The 25,150-nt window shown below is 40.4% G+C and overlaps 1 protein-coding gene across 11 annotated transcripts in view; it reads right to left on the bottom strand.

Annotated features, from left to right (window-relative positions):
• LOC134345516 (protein transport protein Sec24B-like) overlaps positions 1-25,150 on the bottom strand; it is a 239,669-nt gene that overhangs the window by 183,604 nt on the left and 30,915 nt on the right. For 9 of the 11 annotated variants that reach the window (XM_063046286.1, XM_063046284.1, XM_063046279.1 and 6 more), the window contains one exon: positions 18,784-18,954. The exons of the other annotated variants lie outside the window; for them this stretch is intronic. In XM_063046286.1, coding sequence (XP_062902356.1) covers positions 18,784-18,954 — 171 coding nt within the window. The remainder of the gene's footprint in view (positions 1-18,783; positions 18,955-25,150) is intronic. 11 annotated transcript variants of the gene reach the window in all.

Raw genomic sequence — 25,150 nt, forward strand, 5'->3', positions numbered from 1 at the left:
TATAACCCTGAACAGATTGTAATTCCAATGCTACCCATTTAGGAATGGATAGTATATCCTGGTCAAGTAACCAAAATTTCATATGTCGAATATTAATTGCCCAATAATAAAATCTAAAGTTAGGTAATGCTAAGCCTCCATCGCTCTCAGCTTTCTGTAAATGTATTTTACCCAGTCTCGGGTTTTTATTTTGCCAAATAAATGAAGAAATTTTGGAGTCAACTTTATCAAAAAAAGATTTTGGAACAAAAATTGGTAATGCCTGAAATATATATAAAAATTTTGGCAAAAAAAAACATCTTAACTGCATTAATACGACCAATCAAAGTTAAATATAAAGGAAACCATTTAGATGAAAGTTGAATACTATGGTCAATTAATGGTAAAAAGTTAATCTTAAATAAATCTTTATATTTACAAGTAATTTTAATCCCAAGATATGAAAAATAATTATTAATCAATTTAAATGGAAAGTTATGATATAAGGGAAGTTGTTTATTAATCAGGAAAAGTTCACTCTTACTAAGATTTAATTTATAACCTGAAAAAAGACCAAATTGTGCTAATAGCTCTAAAACAGCAGGGATGGATTTTTGGGGATTAGAAATATATAAAAGTAAATCATCAGCATAGAGTGATATTTTATGGGACTTTAAGCCCCGAGTTATCCCAGTAATATTTGCAGATTCTCGAATGGCAATTGCAAGAGGTTCTAATGCAATATCAAATAATAAAGGACTAAGAGGACAACCTTGTCGAGTACCTCGAAAAAGAGGGAAAAAAGGTGAGCTTAGAGAGTTAGTACAGACCGAGGCCACAGGAGAATGATATAGCAGTTTAATCCAGGATATAAATTTCGAGCTAAAATTAAACATTTCAAGCACCTTAAATATATAAGGCCATTCTACTCTATCAAAAGCTTTCTTAGCATCTAAAGAGATAACACACTCAGGAACATTTTGTGAGGGAGTATAAACAATATTTAACAGTGTGCGAATATTATAAAAAGAGTAACGACCTTTAATAAAACCCGTTTGGTCTTCCAAAATAATAAAAGGAAGTACTTTTTCTAATCTATTTGCTAATAACTTAGAAAAAACTTTAGAATCAACATTTAATAAAGATATTGGTCCATAAGATGCACATTGAGCAGGATCTTTATCCTTCTTTAATATTAGAGAGATTGACGCTCTATTGAAAGATTCAGGAAGTTTACCAAGTTTTAGTGAAGCCTCAAAAACCCTACAGAACCAAGGGATTAATGAAGGTGCGAAACATTTATAAAATTCTATGGTAAACCCATCAGGGCCAGGAGCCTTCCCCAAATTCATAGAGAAAATAACATTCTTAATCTCATCCGTGGTAATGGGAGTATCTAACATAGAAGACATATCCTGTGAAATCTCAGGGAAGTCTAGATTATCTAAAATATCATTCATATATTTAGAATCTCGAGGAGACTCTGGTTGATATAAGGAAGAATAAAAATCACAGAAGGTTTGATTAATCCCCGCATGATCAAGTATCAGTCGGTCATTTTGGTTATAAATCTGATTAATTTGAGATTTAGCATAATTAGACTTCAGTTGATTAGCCAACAGTTTGCCAATTTTGTCACTGTGTACATAAAATTCACTTCTTGTTTTCTTTAATTGGTTTACAATCGAGGAGGAAAGTAATAAACTGTGTTCCATTTGAAGTTCAGTTCTTTGTTTATATAACTCCTCAGAAAGAGCTATAACATATTTCTTATCAATTTCCTTAATCTTGTCCACAATTACCAACTCCTCCTGCTTCAGCTTCTTCCTCAAAGCAGCAGAATACGAGATAATCTGACCACAAATATAAGCTTTAAAAGTATCCCAAAGAATGTTCACAGAAATATCCTCTGTATAGTTAATTGTAAAAAAAAGATCAATCTGTTCATTCATAAAGTTAACAAAGTCCGAGTCCTGAAGCAACAGCGAATTAAAACGCCATTGGCTATTATTTTGTGTATTGGCCTGAATTTTAATAGAAAGCTTAAGTGGAGCATGATCCGAAATGGTTATAGAGTCATAATCACATTTAATCACTGAAGAAATAAGATGAGAATCAATAAAGAAATAATCAATTCTTGAATAGGAATGGTGAAAAGAAAAATCTTTTTCCTGAGGATGCAAAAAACGCCAAATGTCCGTCGACCCAGAATCAGAGAGGAATGAATTAATCAAAGTTGCAGATTTATTAGGTAAGGTCCGTAGAGGAGCTGAACGGTCCAAAGCTGGAGATAAACAGGTATTAAGATCTCTGCCCCAGATCAATGAAAACTCATTCAAATTCAGGAACTGATTGAATAATGATTTATAAAATTCCGGACAGTCCATATTAGGAGCATAAACATTAACCAAAACTACCTTTTTATTAAATAGCAGACCACTAACCAATAGAAATCTACCATTCGGATCAGAAATAATATCATGTTGTATAAAAGTAACTGAGGAGTCTATAAAAATAGAGACACCTCGAATCTTAGCATTGGAGTTCGAATGAAACTGTTGTCCCTTCCAGAATTTAAAAAAACGTAGTCTGTCCCCCCTCCGCACATGGGTCTCTTGTAAAAATAAAATTTGTGCTTTAAGTCTCCGGAACACTTTAAAAACTTTTTTCCTTTTAATAGGATGATTAAGACCATTAGTATTCCAGGAGACAAAATTAATAATAGACTCCATAAACCCTAAAGTCAACCCGCAACAAGGAGGATTGACGATAGGCTCGACCCACGAACCCGGAAAGGGAACAGAACGGATAAGAGATACCGGAAAGAAGAACGCAACCAATACTTCAATAATGTACATAGCCCAAGAAGAAAGAAACTAAAACGTGAAGCCCCTCCCACCACCCCCCACCCCATGACCCCAAGGCTAAATCTAACGCAGACCAGCCCGAAAGTAGCAAGCATTAAAACTACCCCCATGACTTCAGGTATACGCTCCCTAAAAAAAGTGTAAATATAAAAAAGATCAGCTAATTATAAAACAGTAAAAGAATAAAAAAAAGGTAACTCAATTAAAATAAACACATAATATAACAGAGTAAAAGCCAGAAAATATAAAAAAACCGCAACAAACCCCAGACCCTATGAGTAAACAAAACAAAAAAAAATGAGATTATTAACATAAACTAGTTATGAAAACCTACAAAACAAAGTAGATTTAAAAACTACAAAATTTAAGGCCACAAAGGAAATACGTAAAATGACGGTGAGGAAATAACCATCCAGAATCCCCTGGGAAAAAGAAAGGAATGACGCAGTTAAAAAGAAAGTTTAGCAACCATATTAAATAATCAAAAATAAACTTTTCTGCCCATATAGGGCAAAAAAAAATTAAGACTGACAAATTCACAACCTCCGATCAACAGAGATAGTTAAAAATTACGATTAAGATGTTGAAGGTGAAAATTGATCCAGATAACTCCGGGCATCCGATGGAGATTCAAAAAAACGAAGGGCTCCATCCGACGTACGAATCCTTAGACGTGCAGGGTAAAGCAGCGTTGGTTTTAAATCCATCTTGTAGAGTTCCGACATCACAGATCTGTAACGAACCTGTTGATCCCGGATTGGTTTACTGAAATCCTCCACGAATCGGAACTTAAGATCCAGAAAATCAATGTAACCTTTAGATCGAACGAAACGAAACAGTTTCTCCTTGTCCTGAAAGTAATGAAAACGTAAAATGACATGTCGAGGTTTATCTGACCTAGGCGAGTATGATGGAACTCTGTGAACACGATCCAATAACGGTGGTTGGTCAGGAAATACAGTAGGAAATGCATCTTTTAAAAGTTGAGAAAAATACTTCATAGGGTTATCAGATTCAACAGCTTCACGCACCCCGATCATTCGAAGATTCTGCCGTCGCATCCTGGATTCTAAGTCAGAGTTTTTAAAGGTCAGAAAGTCGAGTTTCTTCTTCATTACATTAATTGTTTCTTCGATTTTCTCCATCTTGAGCTCACTTTGTTGCGTGGATTTTTGAAGATCAGATATAGCCGACTGATGTTCCGTAATAGATATTTGTATCTTCTCGATTGAATCGGCAATTTTCCGGAAACTAACTGAAATTTCCTCACGAATCAGCTCCGTAATAGAGGTTGAAATTTCCCTTTGAATTAGCTCCGATATAGCTTTCAAAGTCATCAGTGGTTCAGTCGGAGGGAAATCGGTACCTTTCGGTCTACCCGGAGGTTTGCCGTCCTTCCCGTTTTTTCCATTCTTAAACATAGCAGACCTTAAAAACATCCGATTATCAAAGAGCCCAATTTGTTTCAAAGTATTGTAAAAGTCGATGCCTTAATGGTTAATTAAAATATAGCTGATCATAAGAAGAAAAACTCAGAGGTAATGGAGCGAGTCAAGAACGCGACTTCACTCCATGAGCGCTACCGGAAGTCCCCAAAAATTACTTATAATTTAAGAGACAAATATGTAACATTTCTGAATATTTGGCGCCCTTATTTACAAAAGATAGGATGGCATATTTAAGTGCTCCGATAAAGATCTTGGTCCCTTGGGGAAAGTAACGAGTAAGTATACCAAATTTATTTTGAACTCCATGGAGCATGTGGAAACCTTCCAACACCCAGGCGGTTCTTCTTTTTTCTTCTTCTTCTTTTTTAGGTAGGACTATATATGGGGGGGGAAGGGTTAAGGGGAGGGGGGAGGGTAGACACTATCTTTTCATGTGTTCATTTTGAAAATTCAATAAAAATTATATTTAAAAAAATATATATATTGACGATATTCTTGTGGACCAGCCGACGGGGGTGGGGGGGGGGGTGTTCAAGTTCAACAGTGTGCGACAGGGAATGAGGAGAGATGCAGCTGACTCATACCGTTTCACATCACCAAATCATATTGTTTCCTCGTGGCCCAGTAACACATCTTTGCGGCCCAGTACCAGTCCACAGCCCGTTGGGTTGGGGACCACTGGTATAAACCCTGCCCACCCCTCGAGATTCTAGCCATATGACCTTTCCATTGCAGAATGACTAGGAACCGTCTTGACATTTGGTATCTCAACTCCACAATCAAGACTCACACCAACTTCAGTCATCAATTTACAGCACACCTATGCGTACTCTGAGTGAACTTCAAGTCAGCTGCAACTACTTCACTGCAACATTAATGGGATTATAGCTTTGCATTAAACACTCCCCAGACCACACAGATCCACTAATAGCCAGTGCCCGCTACTTAAAGCATCCTCTGAAAACAAAAATCCACAATGAGACCACAAAAAACATGAAGCGCTTTCATGAGTCACCTTTCAGCAAAGGCAGCTATCAATGATGGAATTCACCACAGCATTCAATGTGACAGAACAGAAGAACACGCAAAAACCAGAACACTAAATTCAATATTGTGTCTATTGACCAAAAAATGCTGCAAACATTATACCCTCCCATATGCTCCAATGGCAAGGACAACTAAAAGTGGATCCCCTGAAGCATTAAGAAAGTACCATCAATGCTATTTCTCAAAAATCCTCCATATCGATTGCAGGAAGCAAATGTCAGTGTCCTCTCCAAGACCAACATCCACAGCATTGAGCCTCTGATCATACTCACTTTGTTTGTAGATCTGACACCAGACTTCCAAATCAAACACTTTACATGCTGCCACCAAGCAGGAGGTTTCCTCAGGAGAAAAAAAGAAAGACCTTTTCTGGAAATTCATGGGAATTCTTAGTCAACAACTGCTCAAAATGGAGACTAGGCATCCAGGAAGTCTCTGAGCACCTCTAATTCATTCCATGGAAGCACTCAGAGACATTGCAGAAACAGAAGGCATGCACAATCTTCCAAAACAAAGTCCTAAAAGTCCTAACCTTTCTCCCCTTCCCCCCCCCCACCCCGCAGTACTATCTGTTCCACCTGTGGAAGATTCTTAAAGCTACCTCAGATCCCATAATACAGGAGTTGAAGTAAATATGCTCAATCACAAAGGCTGCATAATATAATTTCCAAATATATTCAGCAAGATGCCACATATAAAGTTACTTCAGAACAGCATATGGTGGGGATGGTAATATATTAACAAACCCCGAAGATAAGCAGTAAACAGAAAACAGAATGGGATAAAAGGGCCATTTTCAAATTTGCAAGCTGAAGTTACAACTGGAGTGTCACATGAATGAATACTGCGGCTTTAACTATTCACAATTTCCATCATGACAGAAAAAGTCAAGCTCCTCTCACACCCATGATATTGGCAACACAAAGGTAAGCAGGAGATTGTGAATAGGACACAAAAGTGGCTGCAAAGAAACAGGTGAAATGAGTATGAAAGAGAAATGCATTTTAGTTATAATGTAGATAATTGAGAGGTTATGGATTTTAGTTGGAAGAACAGAAAAGCAAATGGCACAAAATAAACTAATATATATTTATGAGGAGACCAGGCTGCTTTCACATGCAAAAAACTAAGAGAACATGTAGGTACAGAAAGTAATAGATAGCAAAATGAATTGCTGGATTACACGTTCTCCCCAGTTTACAAACACCAGACTTACGGGCACCTTGTACATATGGACAAATGGTTGGGAGTCAGTGGTATGGATTTGCTAGCTAGTGTAGGGGGAGAGGGAACTTATGGGTGGGAGCAGGCATTTCCACATCTCTTCTCTCATCACCATATGTCCCCCACTGTCTTAAGCCACAACAAAGCTGGAAATGCTGAGCAGACTAACTCACTCACTGAATAAAAGTGAGGCTGGATGGGGACTACACTTCTCTCACCTTCTCACTCTCCACACACCATTTTCTGTTTCCGACTTAAAGGTCTTTCTGATTGGCCTTTGCCATAACTACATAAAGTAAGACAGTACAGCATGGGCAAAGGCCTTTCAGCCCAAGATGTCTGTGGCAAGCATAATGTTGACTTAAACTGCGCATCTGCCTGCAAATGGTCAAAATCCCTCAATTTCCTACCTGTTCATATGCCTTTATAAATACTCTAAAATGTTGCATTTATACCAGCTTCAGCCACCTCTCCTCGTAGAGCATTCTAGACATCCACCACAAACAAGAGAAAATCTGCAGATGCTGGAAATCCAAGCAACACACCCAAAACACTGAAGGAACTCATCAGGCCAGGCAGCATCTATGGAAAAAAGTAAACTCAATGTTTCTTTGGCAGAACTAGAGAAAACAAGCTGAGGAGTAGATTTAAATGGTGGAGGGGAGGGGAGAGAGAACCACCAAGTGATAGGTGAAACCTGGAGGGGGAAGGATGAAGTAAGGAGCTGGGAAGCTGGTTGGTGAGATGAGGTGAGAGAGGGAAAAGGGAATGGGAAATGCAGGGGGGGGGGGGAGTGTTGGGGTGCATTACCAGATGTTTGAGAAATCGATGTTCATGCCATCAGATTGGAGGCTACCCAAATGGAATACATGGTGGTGTTCCTCCAACTGACATGTGGTCTCATTCACAACGGTGGAGGAGGCCATGGATGGATATATCAGAATGGGAATGGGAAGTGGAATTAAAATCGGTGGCCACTGGGAGATCCCACTTGTTCTGGCTGACGGAGCGCAGATGTTTGGCGAAGCAGTCTCCCAATCTACGTCAGGTCTCACTGATGTTCAGGAGGCCACACCAGGAGCACTGAATACAGTAAATGACCCCAACAGACTCACAGGTGAAGTATTTGTGTTCAGTGCTCCCAGTGTAGCAAACATTTCTCCAGTCCTGCTGAAGGGTTTCAGCCCGAAACTTCGACTGCACTTTTTTCCATAGATGTTGCCTAGCCTGCTCAGTTCCTCTAGCATTTTGTATGTGTTGCTTAGATACCTACCACTTAGTAAGTTAAAAAAATGATTTGTAAATCTTTAAATTTCTCCTTCTCAAATTAAATCTATGTCCTCTTGCATTCAACATTTCCATTCTGGGAAAAAGACTGAATATTCACCCTCTCTATGCCTCTTAATACAAAATATTCTGCAGATGCTGGGGTCAAAGCAACACTCACAACACACTGGAGGAACTCAGCAGGTTGGGCAGCATCTGTGGAAACGATCAGTCAACGTTTCGGGCCTATTTCGGGTCCCCCTATTCCTTCTTCACCTTTCCTGTCTATCCCCTCCCTGCTTCCCCTCCCCCTACCCCTTTATCTTTCCCCTTACTGGCTTTTCACCTGGAACCTACCAGCCTTCTCCTTCCTACCCTCCCCCCACCTTCTTTATAGGGCCTCTGCCCCTTCCCTCTTCAGTCCTGACGAAGGGTTCCGGCCCAAAACGTTGACCGATCATTTCCACGGATGCTGCCCAACCTGCTGAGTTCCTCCAGCGTGTTGTGAGTGCTGCAATGCCTAATAATTAGATATATTTTTCAGTCAGTCTCCCCTCAATCTGTGCCTCTCCAGAAAAACAATCCAAGATTGTCCAATCTCTCCTTCTACCTAATACGTCCTAATCCAGGCAAAATCTCAATGTACTGTTTCAGCATCATTTCCAATGCTCCACAACCTTCCTGTAAAGATGTAACCAGGAAAATAAGTTTCAGGATAACAAGTTACCCATATTAGAGTGGCTCAGGAAGAACAACACCTCTGCATATTCAGATTGATTTGAAATTCTCCAGCTCAGACAGCTTTAAATGCAACACTTCTTGCCTGATTTAGTCTCTGACTAACAAGAGAATCAAGAGTTTATGGGAAACAGTCAAGAAAACAAAGCTGAGGCCAACTTTTTAGTTGTTTTTGTAAATTGGAGTCAGAGTCATATAGAATGACAGGACAGAAACAGTCCACAAGATGTTGCTTAACCTGCTGAGTTCTTCCAAGGTTTTTACTGCTCTAGCGTGCAGCATCTGCAGTCTCTACAGAGAAATAGGCACAAAGGACAACCAGGTCTGTGCCAACCATCAAGGATCAATTTTTACAGTAATGCTACATTGACCAATTTTATCCTTCCCACATTCTCATCAATGCCAACCAAATTCTACCACTCACTGACACCCAACAATCTACAGTAGTTATTTAACCTACTAACAGATTGTTGAGATATGGGAAGAAATCAGAGTACTCAGAAGAGAACATGCAAACTCTACACTGTGACGAAAAACCAAGTTATCAGAAGATTGATACTGATGAGAGAGATAAGGGAGACAATGGAGAAGCGTTCAAAATGTTAATGAGAGAGGAGAGAGAGGTAACGGAAAAGAAACACAATTAAGAGTATTGACAGACCGGTTGCTTTGAACCTGAACTATTTGAAGTTTGATGGACAGGCAATACCCCAACAGGGGGATAAAAAGAAGAGGTTCGCTAAGGCACGACACACGACGAGATCATGAGATAACGAGTCCCTGGAAAAGCGGTGTGCCCCCACAAGTTGGTAGGAGTTTGGAGGTCTGGTCGCAGGAACCGACCATAGACGCACAGGGTGAAAAGGTACGATCGGCAGGAACCTGGTGTGTGTGTCCGCCCTTGCCTGGGTGCCCGGTTCACCGCGGAAGAACGGTCGTATCCGGAACGGAGGGGTCACAGTCAGTGACCACGGAACACATGAGGGTTCGCCCGAAAGCTAACTGCGGAGAACATCAAGGTCTGTCTGAATCAGATTTGCATATTCCCTCTCTCTCTCCAACGGCACAACAGCGATTACTGCGAACTGTACTAAGCTGAACTGAACTCTGCGTCACTTGAGACTGATCATTTGACCCCCAGACTGCGATAGAGCTTGTTTGATTCCTATTACCCTAGTTCTGTGTACATGTGTGTTTATCATTGCTAACCTATTGCATTTATGTCCTTACGATTAGAGTACTGTGTTACTTATTTCTTTAATAAAACTTTCTTAGTTCCAGTAATCCAGACTCCAACTAAGTGGTCCATTTCTGCTGGTTTGGCAACCCAGTTACGGGGTACGTAACAACAAAGACAGCACTAAAGGTCAGAACTGAACCCACGTGACTGGAATTGTGAGACTGCAGCTCTGGTCATTCCAGAAATCCATTGCCTTCTTATTTGAAGCATTACTATTACAATGGTGATTTTTACTACTTCAGCACCCATTTTCTTTCAGGTAGAACAAAGACTGCCATTTATTTTCCTCAAGATCTAAAGTTTGTAATATACATGAATGTGACAATCTCATTCTGCGACAAAAGGACTTCAGGTATTAGTTACTAACAAGTGATGTTATTCCAGTCAAGATAGCACCTGCGTACATCACTTCTTCGGTTGATAGCTTATGGATAGATCATGAAACCATATATTTCACTTCTTTTACTTCTGTTTTTCATCTTGAATGTGATTCTGGAACTGTTGTGCGAGCCCATGATTTGTAGTTTGGAGATTGGGTGATACAGCACTCTGCAGTCTCTGAGGAGATTCCGGGTGGCAGAAGCAGCATGCGGGAACCTCATGGCGAGAAGGCTGTGAGCCGACATTCGACTCCATTTTGACAAGTAAAGCTTCCCTTGTTTGCCGATTAAAGTGAAGAGGGAGATTAAAATGCTAGCCGGCTGCCTTTTTAAATTGTTGGGGGAATCGCTCTACTGCCAGAGAGAGGAGACCACCTTTTTATCGCTGGTGAAATCGCCCTGCTATGGAGAGGGAGAACATTACCCAGGTTTTCTGTATTTTGGTATGGACTTGGACTATACACTTCTTTTCTGTCTTACAGTTTTTTTTATATTCTGCCTGTGTTTTTGACCGATCTTTCTCATGGTTTTGCATGTAGAGGAGGGGGATTTGAGAGTAGATGTGCCTGTTCCATTTTTGGTCATTTTTTTGTGCAGGGAGGATGATCATGCTACCATTCTTTTCTTTCGTGGTTTCATGGCTATCTGGAGAAGAATTTCAGAGTTGTACACTTTGGTAATAAATTAACCTTGGAACCTTTATCAACTCTTCCGGGTTCCTAATACATCTGCAAATAATGTCTCATTATTTGCCACGAGTCAGCAAAGATTGTTGTTTCAGATATGGGCTGAGGTTTAAAAAAATGTGGGTTGCTAATACTCAAATTCTGCTCTTGACTAGCTTTGAAAGTCAGAGGCTATAGCTAAGTAAGAGATGTTTTCAACCTACTTTTTGTAAAATGGTTGCTGATGCAATTTAATAGTGATTGCCCATAGTGAAGTAGTGCTACAACCAAGCATGAATCAAGGACAGGGCATTCAAATGAAGACAATCTAAAATGTGATTGCAATACATCAGTTCCAGCATTCAAGAACTGAAATGCCCTCCAGCAGCAGTATGCTACTCATTCTGTACTACTTATAGAGTTTCTGCTTACAAGAACAAAATAACATTTCCTACAACAAAACAAAGTCTGCAACAAATGGAAAACTCCACCATCTGCAGGGTTCCCTCCAAGATACACACATCACTCTAACTTGGAGTTGGGCAATCCACACCAGGGGTGCATAAAATTTAATCAAGATGGCAATTGAGATTTTGAAGGCAGAGTTTCCACGGCAGATTTTCTGATTTGAAGAGCGACCAGGAAGCAAAAGGCAGTGCATAAAAAGAGCTACCTTTCAGTCAGGTCCACATTTAAGATTGGGAAGTTTTTAATTACCAGTAGAAGACAACCAAAAAGTCATTAAGGTAAAGATGGAATACAAAAGTAAGCTAGCCAAGTTGGGTGTTTATTCTTTGGAGTGTAGAAGTTTGAGGGGGGACTTGATAGAGGTATTAAAAATTATGAGGGGGATAGATAGAGTTGACGTGGATAGGCTTTTTCCATTGAGAGTGGGGGAGATTCAAACAAGAGGACATGAGTTGAGAGTTAAAGGGCAAAAGTTTGGGGGTAAAATGAGGGGGAACTTCTTTACTCAGAGAGTAGTAGCTGTGTGGAACGAGCTTCCAGCAGAAGTGGTTGAGGCAGGTTCGATGTTGTCATTTAAAGTTAAATTGGATAGATATATGGACAGGACAGGAAAGGAATGGAGGGTTATGGGCTGAGTGCAGGTCGGCGGGACTAGGTGAGAGTAAGAGTTCAGCACGGACTAGAAGGGCCGAGATGGCCTGTTTCCGTGCTGTGATTGTTATAATATTAAAGAGGATACAAAAAGTTTCTTCAGATACATAAAGTGTAAAAGTGAGGCAAGAGTGGATATTGGACTTCTGGAAAACAATGTTGGAGAGGTAGTAATAGTGGACAAGAAAATGGGAGACAAACTGAAAAAGTATTTTGCTTCAGTCTTCATAGTGGAAGACACTAGCAGTATGGTGGAAGCTCCAGGGGTTATGATGTGCGTGAAGTTAGTATTACTAGAGGGAGGTTCTTGGAAAACGGAAAGCCTGAATGTAGTTAAGTTAGAAACAAGAGAAAGTCTGCAGATGCTGGAAATCCAAACAACACAGGACAGGTCCACTCCTGTTGAAGGATCTCAGCCCAAAATGTCGACAGTACTCTTTTCCATAGGTGCTGCCTGGCCTGCTGAGTTCCCCCAGCAATTTGTGTGTGAAGGTAGATAAGTTACGTGGACCAGATGGTGTACACCTCAGGGTTCTGAAAGGTTCCCACTGACTGGAAAATTGCAAATATCACTTCACTCTTCAAGAAGGCAGAGAGGCAGAAGAGAGGGAATTATAGGCCAGTTAGTCTGATCTCAGCGGTTGGGAAGATGTTGGAGTTGATCATTAAGGATGTGGTTTCGGGGTATTTGGAGGGACATAATAAAAAAAGGCCATTTTTCCTCAAGAAAATCTCGCCTGACAAATCTCTTGGAATTATTTGTGAAGTAAAAGGCAGGATAGACAAAGGAGAATCAGTTGATATTGTGTACTTGGATTTTCAGAAGGCCTTTGACAAGGTGCCACACATGAGGCTGCTTAACAAGCTACAAGCCCATGGTAGTATAGGAGAGATTCTATCATGGACAAAGCTGTGGCTGACTGGCAGGATGCAAGGAGTGGGAATTAAGGGAGCTCTTCTGGTTGGCTGCTGGTGACTAGTGGTGTTCCACAGGGGTCTGTGTTGGGACCGATTCTTTTTACATTATATGTCAATAATTTGGATGATGGAATTGATGGGTTGGTTGCAAAGTTTGAAGATGATATGAAGATAGGTGGAGGAGCAGGTAGTTTTGAGGAAATAGGGAGGCTACAGAAGTGGCAGATGGAATACAGTGTTGGGAAGCGTACAGTCATACACATTGGTAGAAGAAATGAAAGGGTTGACTGCTTTCTAAATGGAGAGAAAATACAGAAATCTGAGCATTTAACAGTCATCCCTCAGAAACTGGTGGGTAAACTGTCCTTTTGGATCTCAACATCTCTCTGTGTATATGATTCTTCTTGACAGAGTCAGTCCATGTTAAGAGCCCTCCAGGACTGTGTGCTCAGCCTGCTGCTGACACATGACTGCACTGCCAGATCCCGTTCATACCAAATCATTAAGTTCACAGATGACAGAGCAGTAGTTGGCCTCATCAACAATGACAATGACACAGCTCAGAGAGGAGGTAGAGCAGCTGGTAGATTGGTGTGAGCACAACAACTTGAGTTTCAACATGGAGAAAACTAAAGAGATGACTGTCAACTTTAGGAAGGTGCAGGCTGACTACTCCTCACTGCACATAAACAGCTCCTCCATGGACAGAGTTAGCAGCACCAAGTTTCTGGGATGCCCATAATTAACCATCTCACCTCATTCCTCAATACCACTCTTTAGTCAAAAAAGCACAGCAGTGTCTCCTCTTCCTGAGGAGAGTGAAGCAAGCAAGGCTCTCCCCCTATTGGTCAACATTCTAACCAATTTTTAAAGGAGCACCAATGAGAGTGTCCTGAGCAGCTACATCACTATCTAGTCTGGGAATTGCAAGACACTTGACTGCAAGACCCTTCAAAGGATTGTGAGAACTGCAGAGATGATCATTGGGGTCGCTCTTACACCCATCAGAGATATTTATCAGCAGTACATTCACAACGCCCTTAGCACTGTTCACGATCTTTCCCAACCGTCCAACATCTTTGAACAATGCCCCCCCCCACACCATCAGGAAGGAGGTACTGCAGCATTAGAATAAGACCATAAGACAAAGGAGCAGAAGTCAGCCATTTGGCCCATCGAGTCTGCTCCGCCATTTTATCATGAGCTGATCCATTCTCCCATTTAGTCCACTCCCCTGCCTTCTCACCATAACTTTTGATGCCCTGGCTACTCAGATACCTATCAATCTCTGCCTTAAATACATCCAATGACTTGGCCTCCACTGCCGTCCGTGGCAACAAATTCCACAGATTCACCACCCTCTGGCTAAAAAAATAAGGATGGGAAACAGCCTCATTCTCCCAGGTCATGAGATACTGAACTCACTGCTACCAATCAGGTCTCATCAGATATGAGGCACCAGAAACATTATACAGTTTACTTTTTAAACTTGTGCCGTAAATGCAACTTATTATTTGTTAATTTATTTGTGGTAATATTACTTTATGTGCTGTGTGTGAGTTATACAAGCTGCGTTGTGCACCTGGTCCAGAGGAACATTGTTTTGCTTGGTGGTATGCATGCACTGTATATGTTTGAATGACAATAAACTTGAACTTGAACAGTTCAAAGCAGTAATTTACAACTACCGTATGAAGATCAATTTGGGATGAGCAATTAATACTGGCTTTGCTTGCACCACTGAGATCCCAAAAATACATCTGAAATATTGGTACGACAATTAAAAGTTAACCTTCAAATTCAGTGTGTATGAACAGCATAACCAAATGCATTGTTTTGGTTGACCACTTGCAGAACTTGGCCTTCCTTTGGCAGTACCAGTTTAGCCTAAACCAAATCATTAATAGTTTCTTTCTTTTTTTTTTGGCGTGTGCGTGCGTGCATGTTTGTCTGTGCATGTGTATGTGCGTCTGTGCATCCGTGCGTGTGCGCGATTGATGTCTTTTTATTTCAAGCCTTTACAAGGCACGGAGCAAGAGAGAGACTGTGTGGCGCGCCACTCCTCACCGAGACATTTTCGCAGAAATTTTCCCTTTTATTTTACGAGGTCGAGTTGCAATCTCGACACCCAACCCGGGACGGATGGAAAGCATACTTCGGGAGCAGCCCCGATTGGATTCGAACCCAGGAACCTCCGCTGATGTCATTGCGCCACCAGCCAGCCCATCATTAATAGTGGGGTGAAGAAAAAAACATTTTGCAAGCACAATCTCCAGTCCAAATGAACATAAAGAATGCCCAACAGATTTGTGAAAAGGGGAATTTCCATAAAAACAGACTGTAAAAGCTTTTATAGATATGTAAAAAGGAAAAGACTGGTAAAGACAAATGTAGGTCCCCTGCAGACAGAAACAGGTGAATTGATTATGGGGAGCAAGGACATGGCAGACCAATTGAATAATTACTTTGGTTCTGTCTTCACTAAGGAGGACATAAATAATCTTCCAGAAATAGTAAGGGACAGAGGGTCCAGTGAGATGGAGGAACTGAGCGAAATACATGTTAGTAGGGAAGTGGTGTTAGGTAAATTGAAGGGATTGAAGGCAGATAAATCCCCAGGGCCAGATGGTCTTTATCCTAGAGTGCTTAAGGAAGTAGCCCAAGAAATAGTGGATGCATTAGTGATAATTTTTCAAAACTCGTTAGATTCTGGACTAGTTCCTGAGGATTGGAGGGTGGCTAATGTAACCCCACTTTTTAAAAAAGGAGGGAGAGAGAAACCGGGGAATTATAGACCGGTTAGCCTAACGTCGGTGGTGGGGAAACTGCTGGAGTCAGTTATCAAGGATGTGATAACAGCACATTTGGAAAGCGGTGAAATGATCGGACAAAGTCAGCATGGATTTGTGAAAGGAAAATCATGTCTGACGAATCTCATAGAATTTTTTGAGGATGTAACTAGTAGAGTGGATAGGGGAGAACCAGTGGATGTGGTATATTTGGATTTTCAAAAGGCTTTTGACAAGGTCCCACACAGGAGATTAGTGTGCAAACTTAAGCACACAGTATTGGGGGTAAGGTATTGGTGTGGGTGGAGAATTGTTTAGCAGACAGGAAGCAAAGAGTGGGAATAAACAGGACCTTTTCAGAATGGCAGGCGGTGACTAGTGGGGTACCGCAAGGCTCAGTGCTGGGACCCCAGTTGTTTACAATATATATTAATGACTTGGATGAGGGAATTAAATGCAGCATCTCCAAGTTTGCGGATGACACGAAGCTGGGTGGCAGTGTTAGCAGTGAGGAGGATGCAGGGTGACTTGGATAGGTTGGGTGAGTGGGCAAATTCATGGCAGATGCAATTTAATGTGGATAAATGTGAAGTTATCCACTTTGGTGGCAAAAATAGGAAAACAGATTATTATCTGAATAGGAAAATCCGATTAGGAAAAGGGGAGGTGCAACGAGACCTGGGTGTCATTATACACCAGTCATTGAAAGTGGGCATGCAGGTACAGCAGGCGGTGAAAAAGGCGAATGGTATGCTGGCATTTATAGCGAGAGGATTCGAGTACAGGAGCAGGGAGGTACTACTGCAGTTGTACAAGGCCTTGGTGAGACCACACCTGGAGTATTGTGTGCAGTTTTGGTCCCCTAATCTGAGGAAAGACATCTTTGCCATAGAGGGACTGCAAAGAAGCTTCACCAGATTGATTCCTGGGATGGCAGGACTTTCATATGAAGAAAGACTGGATGAACTAGGCTAGTACTCGTTGGAATTTAGGAGATTGAGGGGCGATCTGATTGAAACTTACAAAATCCTAAAGGGATTGGACAGGCTAGATGCAGGAAGATTGTTCCCGATGTTGGGGAAGTCCAGAACGAGGGGTCACAGTTTGAGGATAGAGGGGAAGCCTTTTAGGACCGAGATTAGGAAAAACTTCTTCACACAGAGAGTGGTGAATCTGTGGAATTCTCTGCCACAGGAAACTGTGGAGGCCAGTTCATTAGCTATATTTAAGAGGGAGTTAGATATGGCCCTTGTGGCTACGGGGGTCAGGGGGTATGGAGGGAAGGCTGGGGCGGGGTTCTGAGTTGGATGATCAGCCATGATCATAATAAATGGCGGTGCAGGCTCGAAGGGCCGAATGGCCTACTCCTGCACCTATTTTCTATGTTTCTATGTTTCTAAAACTTAATCTGATTTATATATATTCATCCCAAAGAACTAAAATAATCAAAAAGCTTCACATTGACAGCACACATTTACCAGTCTTAACTTGAAATTTTGATCCAAAGGAAAATTTTTTTTAAAAGGTAGACAGAGCATTAATACAAAACTATTTGCTAAATTTCTTTCTGTAACTGTTAATTATAACTATCAAATTAGTATTGCTTAAAAACACACAAAAATCATGTTACTGTCTTAAAATAAATGTGTTTGCATTTGTTGATCCTCAACTCAATGCTTAGTCATAAACTACAATACAAATGCAAATACAAAAATCTTAGAAGGCTTGTCCTATTGCAGTGATGTCTGTAATTGAAAGCACAATTCTGATGCAATCGCAGAATTTGCACACAGAACTATCAAGAGATGGCTAACTACTGTTCCCCAGCAATGAGCTCCCAGAGGATATTTACCTTCTCACTTCTCTGCTTCAGTGCGTTTTAGAATAATTCCCAAAGCAAATAAAGATTCATTCCCTTAATTTCTTTGAAAGAGAACGCTGTCTATTAACCCTTAAAAGCTCTGAACTTATATAATCTCCCTACTTCACACTACCCAAGGTCCAATAAGTATAGTTTCCAGTGATTAAATAAGTTACAAATTCTCAACAGAAAACATGTTACATCTTGTACAGTTTAAAATCTTTTTTTACAGAAATGTGTAACAACCATATCACTGACATTACAGGATAATGTGACTCAAGAGAAGGTGAACTAGCAAACAAAATACTATTGCAATTCAAAACAAAAACAGCTCAATTTTGGATTTATTCTCAAATTGGTACAATGTCGAAACAACTTAATTCAGAGGAAAATGCTATTTTAACATACAAACTGACAGAGCTTCTTCAGCAGAGCATTCCCAACACAGCTTGCTTGTCCTTTTTTGAGTTTCCAAATAAATATCTTTTCAGACCCCAACGTGATACAAGTGGTGAGGTTTGGAACTACAGGATTATCAGTGTTGACTCAAAACAGTCTCTTAAGGGGTTCTTGAACATCCCAGAATGCCCCCCAATCTACTTTTCTCCCCACAGTACACACATACCTCTCTTCATCGCTCACACCTGCTTCCTGAATTCAACTAAGAGATAAATTAATAAACCATCACTTGGGTGTTGTTGGAAAATTATTCTGTCACTCCTCCCACTTACATTTCCCTGACGTGTTTATAAAAAACTACTGGCTGATCTGGTGCAAGAAATTTCACTTGGAGAAAAAACAGCAAATGTGTATTCTTTATGAATGTGGGATTATGAATCCAGCAACACGATGGGAAGGGACATTGCATTATATGGACATTATATTTCGATAGTAGTCATTCCTCCAAAATTGGTTTTAATCTGCTGAACATTAAGGTATTTATGCTCTTGAAACGGGATATTCCAGTTTCATTTAAAAACAAAATAACTAAATAAGAAATACTGAAGGTGAAAAAAAGTCCAAATTTTTTTTAAAGTTAGAACCCAAATTCTTAACCTGTTCACTTTCTTGTACTACATAGTCAGAGTCTTCTGTGTCACTCTTAATCTATTGACCATCTTGAGATACAAGTCAACTTAATTATGTCTTCAGAAAAGCACAAATTGAATAGCTATAATGTGTTTGTGGGGCAAAGCAAAGAGAAAGGAGATAAGTACAAGTAACAAATGCAGCAATATTTACCATCCTGTGTCTCTGAAGCAGATGCTGGTGATGCAAAAGCTGAAGTAGGTTGATCAGCTGAAGGTGGTGGCCATCGTGGAAGAGGTGCCATAGCAACTGCAATTTTTACTACATTTGGTCTGCTGGGTGGGTAACTTTGGTTCATATGTTGAGGCGTTAAAAGGGGAGAGCCTAAGTTCAAAACAGAGTTCATTTGTAAACAAGCATAACAACAATGTCCCATAACCTGCATTCTGCAGTGATGAAGCATAAGTGCTTGCCAATTAATCTTGAAGACAGCTGCCCAAAAATTGAATAAGCTCAAGTGACCTTTTCTGACATCAGTTTCCGTCAGTCACCACATTATATGAAATGCAGCAGCTGTGATTTACAATGAAGGATACTATCCTTCATTGTATCTAGTCCTTTCAACTTTCCAGAATCCTTTTTGTATCCATTCTTAGCTTTGAAATTTTTTAACGTCTTTTTTTTTGTTGCCTGGTCTAAAAGAGCACACAGGTTGCAAAAGATGTTTGCAGCCATTCACAGTGAAGAATTCCTTGACAGCAAGCACAAATGCAATTTTTAATTAACTTACTAAACATTTTGCAGAGTGAAATATGGATGAGAGCACACATGGGTGAATGCCGAAGTAACAAACTCAACACAAGTTTAAACTAAGCATAATTAATCTTTTCATTACTTTTAAAAGAGCTATCACCACATAGAATTTCACTGACTCTTCCAAAGTCTAAGCTGAAAAAGTCAGCACTGCACACCTTGCAATTCAGAGACCAACAGGGAATTGAAGTCAGCAGTATGTGTATTTTGCATTTACATGTATAAGTTCTGACAGATTTCATTCATTACAATCATGAAAACTGATAGCCGTATTTGTCATTGAACATTCCACTCTATTAAATACAACCTAAGATTCAAGCAGAATGCTGACGTAAGTGGATAAAACAATGATCTGATTTGTAACAGAAAAACCAATCATCATTCGACCATATGGCTTACAGCTTATAGTCGACCTGCTAACATTTTAATACTGGGTTGAAGCAAAGATAGATTTGCAGGAAGTAGTGAAAATTGCTGAAGCCTTGTGTCGTCATCATCTGGTCAGCAATATAATTTTATCTTGAAGTCTCATTTAAACTCACACATTGCTTCATGCAAACACTTTACTATTAAATATTTAATGTGTAGATAAACAGGAAAAGATAGAAACCACTGATAAGTTACAAATAAACATGAGGATTGATATGCTCTGCTCTCTTCTCAAAAAATGAACAAAGCAAACAACCATTGCAACCCATGCACTCTCCTGGAATAGATGAAAAAAATATATATAAGTTAAAATTATAGAAGCAAAAAGAAACTGGTAAATTCAAAAGACCTAGGAGACAACGAGAATATTTGTCATCATTCTAATAGTATCAGAATCAGTGGCACACGTCATGAAATTTACTGTTTCGCAGCAGCACTACATTACAATACATAATAAAAACAGTAAATCACAATAGGGGGAATGTCCTGGCTGACTGTGGTCCTTAATTTTTATATGCTTTCTAACTTTTACATGCAATGAATCAGTCATAGTTTATTAACCAACTCATTTTTACATTTGTAAATTAAGTTCTTGCAAGCAGTTTTTAAAGAGTTCAACAATGCTGCAATGAAAATCTCACGTAACCAAAACGAAAATAATACTTTTGGAAACAACTGGTAAGCAGTATCTATGCAAAAAGGAGTTAATGTTTCAGCTTGAAGAACCTTCATCAGAACTGGGAAGATAAGAAAATAGGACAGTAAATGAATACATCTACACTTTCTGCTGCAATTATTATCCCTTTAAAGTTGATTCCATTTGTACTGTCAGTCTTAGGAATGTTAAGCAAGGTACCGTTGTCAATTGGTTTTAATTGTTCCTATAGAATCCTTTCTAAAGCATAGCTGAAACAAATATCCTTTTTAATCAGTTTCATCAGGCGGGAGGAGAAGATGGCAGCGCGCCTGCATGTGCGCAGCCCTCCGGTGAAAAATGATATCGTATCTGTTAAATAGGGGCCGTGGACAATTCTGATTTCATGGAGAATGGACGCGAAAGCACAGAGGAACATCTGGAGAAATTTCTGAAACGCCCGTTCACTGCTGTCCTTACTGTGTGGTCGGGTATCTTTCGGAGGGTAGGCCTCAAAATCCCCGGCCTTGCCTGCTTTTGGCGACCGAGAAGGAGGTCGAACCTTCGGACAGAGATGGCGCTCAGTACTCAGTGTCGGAGAGCTGATCAGAGCTCGAAGTTTTTGGATGGCTCAGAGTCGGATTGTGGTCGGCATGCAGGGAGAGTTTTTCTTCCTTCTCCCGTCTGCGTGAGATGTGGGACATTTGAGAAACTTTGAACTTTACTGTGCTCATGGACTCTTCATCAAGTTATGGTATTGTTACACTGTTTGTAACTATATGTTATAATTATGTGGTTTTGTTAGTTTTTTCAGTCTTGATTTTTCCTGTGTTTTGTGATATCATACCGGAGGAAATAATGTATCATTTCTTAATGCATGCATTACTAAATGACAATAAAAGAGGACTACGTGTCTTCATAATCATAATATGGGGAGTTTATGCTTCAACGATTCCAGAACAAATAGTGCAAAAACTACTGCCTTGTTGAGTAACACTATGAGAGAACCGAGATTACTTAAAACAAAGAATACATTGTCCCACTAATGTTCTTCAATTAATCTACACTAAAAGTGGTATCCAATTGTTAGAAGTTTTGATGATTTAATAGCTCTGGCTCAACACATTAAAGCAGAATGTAAGGCAGGGAATCCACAACAAAAATGTACAACTGAGGCCAGGGTCTGAACTGTGGCCTGGATGTGCAACCAGAGCAAGGATTCTGAGTGCAGGCCAGATGCACAATCAGCATTAAGGGTCAGAGTCATGGAGAGGCTTTCAGAAGCAGCCAGCGTCCAGAATGGCTTGACAAATTGTGGCTCCCTGGGTTCACTTTTAATTCACGTGCACTCAGTTTGACACTCTCTTTAAACTCAAGGTTTTCTGAAAAAAATAATTTTATTACTGTGTAACATATAAAGAAGTGTAACAAAGTTGTGCTGAGTATCAAAAAGTGTTAAATCCAAGTCTTGCAAATCTGCTAGTCCAACACCAGCGGTCCCCAACCACTGGGCCGCAAAGCATGTGCTACCGGGCCGCAAGGAAAAGATATGAGTCAGCTGCACCTTTCCTCGTTCCCAGCCACGCACTCTTGAACCTTGAACATAGGGTGGCCAACTGTCCCGTATTTGCCGGGACATCCCATATATTGGGCTAAATTGGTTTCTCCCATGCGGGACCGCCCTTTCCGCAGCTAGAGCGTTCCTATGAAACTGTTCGTAAGCGGAAATGGTGTAAAGTGAAGAAGCAATTACCATTAATTTATATGGGAAAAATTTTTGAGTGTTCCCAGACCCAAAAAATAACCTACCAAATCATACCAAATAACACATAAAACCTAAAATAACACTAACATGTAGTAAAAACAGGAATGATATGGTAAGTACACAGCCTATATAAAGTAGAAATAATGTATATACAGTGTAGTTTCACTTAACAGTTGAGTCGGGAAGATTAAACCAAAACCCATTTGTAGAAAAAAATCGGCACGTACACGCATGCGCACACAGGTGCCCGTGCAAGGCTTCATGGCCATGGTAGTCCTTCTCGGGGTAAACACAAGTGTCCCATATTTGACTGCTACTTTTGTCCCTTATTTGAGAGTGAGAAAATTGGCAACCCTAACTGTAAAAGTCCCATTAAGGTGAGTTTAACCCTACTTGAACACCCCACCACTCCCCGCCCCCCCCGCGCGGTCAGCCGGTCCACAAGAATATTGTCAATATTAAACTGGTCTGTGGTGCAAAAAAGGTTGGGGACCCCCGCCCAACACTATCAAAGTCCCAAGGGAGCCAGATTATTGTTGTTTCACTTTAATTCAAATAGTCCAGCTATACCTTTCTTTCATTATTTTAAATTATAACAATAACTGTCATCAAGTCATTTACTTTTAAGTCAATTTATGGCTTTGTCACATAAACCACAGCAGCTCTAGAAAAAGTCTAGAAAATTTTCAGAATCAAAAATCACCAAACTCTCCTCTTGTGCTATCAAATTTAAAATGTAACATTATATCAATTTCTTTCACAGTAAATCCACAGGTTTTTTAAAAAATGTAACTGTTTCAAAAGCATAAATTTAATAGAAAAAGCATTTGTCAGGTTCCAGTGACGTCATCGTTCAGAATGGCAGCTTAAATCAACAGCTCCTCCGGAAAAACACACATTTTGCCCCATTAATCCATCAAGTCTAAGATCTTTCGAAAATATCTGAATTGAAGGACAAACCAAGGTAGAACATACCAAGGTAGAACAAACAGGGTAAACGGTAAGGCACTGAGGAGTGCAGTAGAACAGAGGGATCTGGGAATACAGATACAAAATTCCCTAAAAGCGGCGTCACAGGTAGATAGGGTTGTAAAGAGAGCTTTTGGTACACTGGCCTTTATTAATCAAAGTATTGAGTGTACGAGCTGGAATGTTATAATGAGGTTATATAAAGCATTGGTGAGGCCGAATCTCCAGTATTGTGTTCAGTTTTGGTCACCAAATTACAGGAAGGATATTAATAACGTTAAAAAGAGTGCAGAGGAGGTTTTCAAGGATGTTGCCGGGACTTGAGAAACTCAGTTACAGAGAAAGGTTGAATAGGTTAGGACTTTATTCCCTGGAGCGTAGAAGAATGAGGGGAGATTTGATAGAGGTATATAAAATTATGATGTGTATAGATAGAGTGAATGCAAGCAGGCTTTTTCCACTGAGGAAAGGGGAGAAAAAACCAGAGGACATGGGTTAAGGGTGAGGGGGGAAAAGTTTAAAGGGAACATTGTGGGGGGGGGGCTTCTTCACACAGAGAGTGGTGGGAGTATGAAATGAGCTGCCAGACGAGGTGGTAAATGCGGGTTCTTTTTTAACATTTAAGAATAAATTGGACAGATACATGGATGGGAGGTGTATGGAGGGATATGGTCCATGTGCAGGTCAGTGGGACTAGGCAGAAAATAGTGCGGCACAGCCAAGAAGGGCCAAAAGGCCTGTTTCTGTGCTGTAGTTTTTCTATGGTTTCTATGATAAGGGGGGCAAGAATGGGGAGAAAGAATCGGAGCCTATGGAAGAGAGAGGTACAGCGCGCAGCTCTCCTACACGTCTGCGTGGCGGTGAAGCTGATGCTGGGCCTTGTGCAGGCGAAGCGGCAAATATGACAAGGATTTTAGAAGAGATAAGGGAAGTCCAAAAAGATATAAAGCAGCAACTCAATGATATAAAGTCAGAGCTCGCCACGTCAATCAGAAAATAGCGATGGCAGAGACTCGAATTGAGAAGATGGAAGATTGCGTGAAAAACGTGGAACAGATACTAAGTAAGATGATAAAAATATTAAGTCAACAGGAAAGTAAATTGCTTCACCAGGAGGGAAGATCGCAACGGAAAAATATCAGGATTTATAATGTTCCCGAAGGAGCAGAGGGATTGTCGATGATGGACCTTGTAGACAAGCTGCTGCGGGAAGCGCTGGAGATTCCTCAGACTACGGAGATTAAAATTGAAAGGGCGCATTGTCCGTTTATCCAGCGGCATCCCGGAGACAGAGATGGTAAACTGCGCTCCATTGTACTTAGATTCTATCGATTCAAGAGCAAGGCTAAGATTCCACGAAGGGCCTGGGGTAAGAACAGGGTGTTTTGGAACAGGAAGTTAATATACTTCGATCATGATTACCCCTCGACAGTCCTACAGAAACGGAAGGAATATTCTGAAGCGAAACAAATAATAAAGCAAGAAAAGATTAAATTCCAAACCCCGTACCGTGCTAAAATGAGGGTATTTTACCAAGAAGGGATGCGACTGTACCAGACAGTGGTGGAGGCGACTACAGACATGAACAACAGAGACTGTCCATTAGCGCGGTCAAAGCAAGGGAAACTGGCTGAGCAGTTGTCCCGAACTGCTTGGGAAATACTAAGAGAACCTATTTATTCATTCCTTTTTCCCCACCTAAATGAGAATATATACATGGGAGGAATACACAGGGAAATCATTTCTGTGTAATGGACATAGTTTTTTTTTTAACTTACTTTTATAGGTACTGCAGCAGGGGCCCTCAACCCACATGTAGGAGGGGCTATCCCCCATGGCTAGACTTTTCTTCTAGCCCAACCCAGGGTCATTTAGAGACCCCAGCCTTGGAACCACACCTTCGTTACTTTTTTTTTTATTATTCACTTTTTTTGGTTCTTATTTGTTCAGGGAGTAGATCGATTAAGTTA

The sequence above is a fragment of the Mobula hypostoma genome, chromosome 4 (genome assembly GCF_963921235.1).
Source record: "Mobula hypostoma chromosome 4, sMobHyp1.1, whole genome shotgun sequence".
NCBI classification, from domain to species: Eukaryota; Metazoa; Chordata; class Chondrichthyes; order Myliobatiformes; family Myliobatidae; genus Mobula; species Mobula hypostoma.